This window comes from Triticum urartu, unplaced genomic scaffold (genome assembly GCF_003073215.2).
Source record: "Triticum urartu cultivar G1812 unplaced genomic scaffold, Tu2.1 TuUngrouped_contig_5295, whole genome shotgun sequence".
Taxonomy (NCBI): domain Eukaryota; kingdom Viridiplantae; phylum Streptophyta; class Magnoliopsida; order Poales; family Poaceae; genus Triticum; species Triticum urartu.
Genome location: NW_024115960.1, coordinates 1,202 through 5,178, shown reverse-complemented (window position 1 = coordinate 5,178; position 3,977 = coordinate 1,202). Strand labels below are relative to the sequence as shown.

Below are 3,977 nucleotides of genomic sequence, written 5' to 3'. Positions count from 1 at the left end.
ACCCACTTCCCACACCCCCCCCCCCCCCCCCCCCCCCTGTGTATTGAGCAAAAGGATGAGTAACCTTTTTTCTCTTCGGCAAATCGTTATACTGAATGCATGTTATGAAATGGTTAAGTGGAGAGCTTATTGTCTTATTGTGAATCTTTGAGAACACAACAGCAGTACGTATTTCAATAAAAATAACACTTATACAGAGGATTCATTTGAAAGAAAGTAATTGCAGTATTCTGAAGTTTATTAGTTTTTTTTTTGGAGGGACTGAAGTTTATTAGTTAGTGACAGACTAGTGAACATTCAGTCTGCCAACACTGGTCTTTTTAAGCCTTCATCTGCCTAAGTTTGTTATGTGTGCTCCTGCCAAAAAACCTCACTAGGCCCTCTACCAGAAACAAAACAAAAAGGTTCTTACCCAGATGTATCCCGTACACTTGTTCATCAAGCACATGAAGTATGGAGAAGCATTTACTACCAAGGAATATGCCAGTAAACTTGCACAATGCAACTGGTTGTGAATCCCATCTTGGGAATGCCTTCTCGTCAGATCGTCAATTGGCACCAACATCATCTCAGAGAAAGACATTCCAAAAACACATGATATAAAATGCCCTTCATTGAAAACTTTTCAACCGCTAGAGTATCTAAAGAAAAAGACGGTAACTGTGCAGTAACTTTTTAGTCAAGGGAGGAGGTCTGGCTCAGCTCAGTGAGTATTTTTCCCCTTGGTTGTATCTTTAGTGCCAAGATCTCTTCCCAAGCTGCTTATCGGCGTGATTGAAAATGTAATGCCATGTATAGTCATTATGAGTACTACTGTTTGCTTTACCGATAGCTCTTGGTGGAACAGTCTTAACGCTTCTGGTGCTTCTGAGGGCATCGATTGGCGCAGTGGCCTTCTTCCTTGCAACGGAAGCATGTAACCACTCGTGTTGATGTGTTGTCTACTGTAACCAAAGGACTAGACTTGTGGACGGTCTATGATTGATGTTTCAACGGACACTTCTTGCGCTTGTGCCCTTCCTCACCACACCTTACACATCGGACATTCGATTTACGCTTCATTTCTGATGATTTCTGGCCCTTCTGAGGGCATTTCTTGGCTTTGTGGCCTTCTTCATTGCATAAGGAGCATATAAACACTCGTGTTGGACAGCTCTTGGCCCTGTGCCCTTCCTGACCACAGCTAACACATCCAAGAACCCACTTCATTTCTGATGAATGTTTAGCGGTACCAGGGTCCTGTTCTTCCAATACTTTGGACATGTTGGAGGATGTACCTATACTGCTGCTCTCTTCTAATTCTTTTGATGTGTTGCCAGATATAGCTCCGAACTTCTGCGGACACATATGGGCATTCTGACCTTCTTCACGGCATGTAAAGCACATACTTTTCTTCCCTTTTGTTTTTGTTTTACATGTTCTAACCATTGGACTAGGCTTGTTGGGGGTCAGTACTTTTGCCTTTGAGGGGCAACACTGATCGTACAATATCGGCTTCCTTTCTGATGATTGTTTAGCAGTACCTGTATCAGGGTCCCGTTCTTCTAATTCTTTGGACAGGTTGGCGGATGTAGCTATAGTGTTGCTCTCTTCAAATTCTTCGGACTGGCCGGGGCTGTTCTGAGGACACTGAAAGGCAAAGTGACCTTCTTCACTGCATGTAAAGCAAATTGGACTAGACTTGTTGGCGGTCAGTACTTTTCCTTCTGATTTTGCATAACACTTGGGAGGTGTAGATGATGGGTTGCGTTGTTTTGATAGTGCAAGCCGCAGAGCGGCTTGGAAGTTGTCTCTCTGACCCTGAAATGCCTCAGTCAATACTGAATTCAAGGGGCACTGAGCAAGATAATGATCCTGACATTCACAGATGAAGCATTTAACCTCGCTTAAACGGCACTCTCCGTCGTCATGATACTCGTCACAGCTTGAGCAACCGAGACCATGTGTACTGGTAGTATGCCCTATCTCTCCACAGCGGGTGCAAGCGCGATTCTCCGACTTGTTCTGCTGGCAACACCACATGCTACAGTGGTCATTTTTGCGACAGACTGCGCAAATGATTTTGTGCTCTTGGTCCTTGAAACGGCAGTCACAACTGTAATGTCCTTGGTTGCCACAGACCAAACAAGTGATTGTCCCGTTCATTTTGTCCTGGAGGTACCTACTTTCTACATCTTTCTGGTATGGGCTGGACGTCAGAAAGAATCGGTCTCCTGAAACATGGAAATTATTTTGCGTCCCTGGCGAGGGGGTGAGTGAAGCACCATCCCGTGCAGGCCTCTGTTGGGGATGGTGGCCTTGGTACCCAAAGGAATGCCACGCGATGTGCTTCGCTGTATGTTCATGTTGGTTCTTCCACTTTCTTTTTGACCCGATCTCCTGACTCTTGGCAGATGACCCATTGGTTTCCATCCGAATTAACTGTTTCTGAACAAGGGTAGTAACAGATAAGAGGGGAAAACATGAGACAAGGAAGAAAATGTAGTCTGAGGAGCATGATAAAATGAATGATATTCAAGACGCTGCTGTGTAGATGCAACAGAATATAGCCCATCAGTGGCGGAGCCAAGGAGGGACGAGCAGGGGCCAGCGCCCCCCCCACCGGTACTCTTGGAGCTGGTGTACGCTACCAGCAAAATCACACGTACAAGCATAGGCAGCTGCGGCGCCGTGTGCCCTTTCCGCCGCCGCCGCCGCCCATCAGCTTCTGATCTCCCCGCTTTGCCGCTCACGATCTGATTTGTACGACGACTCAGCGACGCAACCTACTTCATAGCTTCAGCCAACGAACTAGCAGGTTCACACATCACACTATATTAATCTCTCTCACTTCTCATCTCGTATCAGTGTTGAAACTATATATATCAGATTTTATCATTTGCGATTGTATCAAGAATTCATACCTTGTACGTGTCCTAAAATTACCGTGATGCAAATTATCTTGTATGAGTTTATATTTATTGATGCAAAAGAATTCTATGGGGACCTTACACAGTAGCTAATTCTGAAATTGAAATTCTTCAACTACGAGGAGAAAAATGCAGCCAAACACCATTAATATTAATTCAATTTTCAAGCTAGTTATTTCTAAAATTGAAATTCCTCAACCATGAAGCGAGATAACGCTGCCAAACCGCATTAAGATTAATTTGTTTTCGAAGCCAGTTGCTTCAAATTCTTGACATACTGAACAAATAGGATTCAAGACCTAATCATGGGGAAGAAGAAGAGGGTTCAGTGGGAGGGACTGCTCTGCTCGGTAGGCTAGGAATTCAATCGCTGTTTCAACCTACCGCATGCACCAAATCAGCAACCGAATTAGTAGATGCAGGCGGGATAACAATCGATCTAAATGGAAGGGGAATGGATGAAGAAAAGACGGGGGAGACACACGAGGAGCGTAAGGCCTACTACCTGAGGGCAGGGGAGTGGGTAGCGGGGAGCAGGAGAAGGGAGCCCCGACGGCGACGACGGCGACGGCGGTGGCGAATTGGTGGCGGCGGGGTCAACAGCCGGCGGCGGCTGCTCTGCTGTTTTGGTTGGGAATTGAAGCAAGCAGGCCGTGGTGGGGATGACGAACAGGGTAAACAAGCCTTTTTTTTCTTCTCGTCTACGGACCACAATAGCGGGCCTGCCCATTTTAGAGCGGGTGCTCGCTACGTTTTTTCTTTTTCTATTTTGGTTCCTTTTATTATTCTTTCTTCGATTTGTTTTGTTTTTCTCTGGTTTTCTTTGGGTTTTTTATTATTTTTTCTTTGCTTTACTTTGGTTTCTTTGTTTTCTCATTGATTTTATTTTGGTTTACTCTTTCTTTCGCTATGCTTTGGTTTCTTTGTTTTCTCAATACAATAGGTTTTCTTTTTCTTTTTAGTCGGGTTTGAAAATTTTCAAATATATTTTGAAAATCATGAACAATTTTGAAAAATCAAACATTTTTTAAACTCCATTTTTTTATATGTACTATAATACAAAAGACT

General features: G+C 44.2%; 1 protein-coding gene across 2 annotated transcripts; it reads right to left on the bottom strand.

Moving 5' to 3' along the window:
* Positions 1–585: 585 nt before the first annotated feature.
* On the bottom strand, positions 586–3,615 carry LOC125529032. 2 transcript variants are annotated; one of them, XM_048693441.1, is made up of 3 exons: positions 3,415–3,615; positions 2,649–2,790; positions 586–2,427 (listed from the first exon to the last, which is right to left on the bottom strand). In XM_048693441.1, the coding sequence occupies exons 2-3, from the start codon at positions 2,652–2,654 to the stop codon at positions 976–978; spliced, it is 1,458 nt and encodes a 485-aa protein (XP_048549398.1). In that variant the 5' UTR covers positions 2,655–2,790; positions 3,415–3,615; the 3' UTR covers positions 586–975. The 2 variants fall into 2 exon arrangements, with proteins under 2 accessions (XP_048549398.1, XP_048549399.1); XM_048693442.1 differs by lacking the exon at positions 2,649–2,790.
* Between the last annotated feature and the right edge of the window lie 362 nt (positions 3,616–3,977).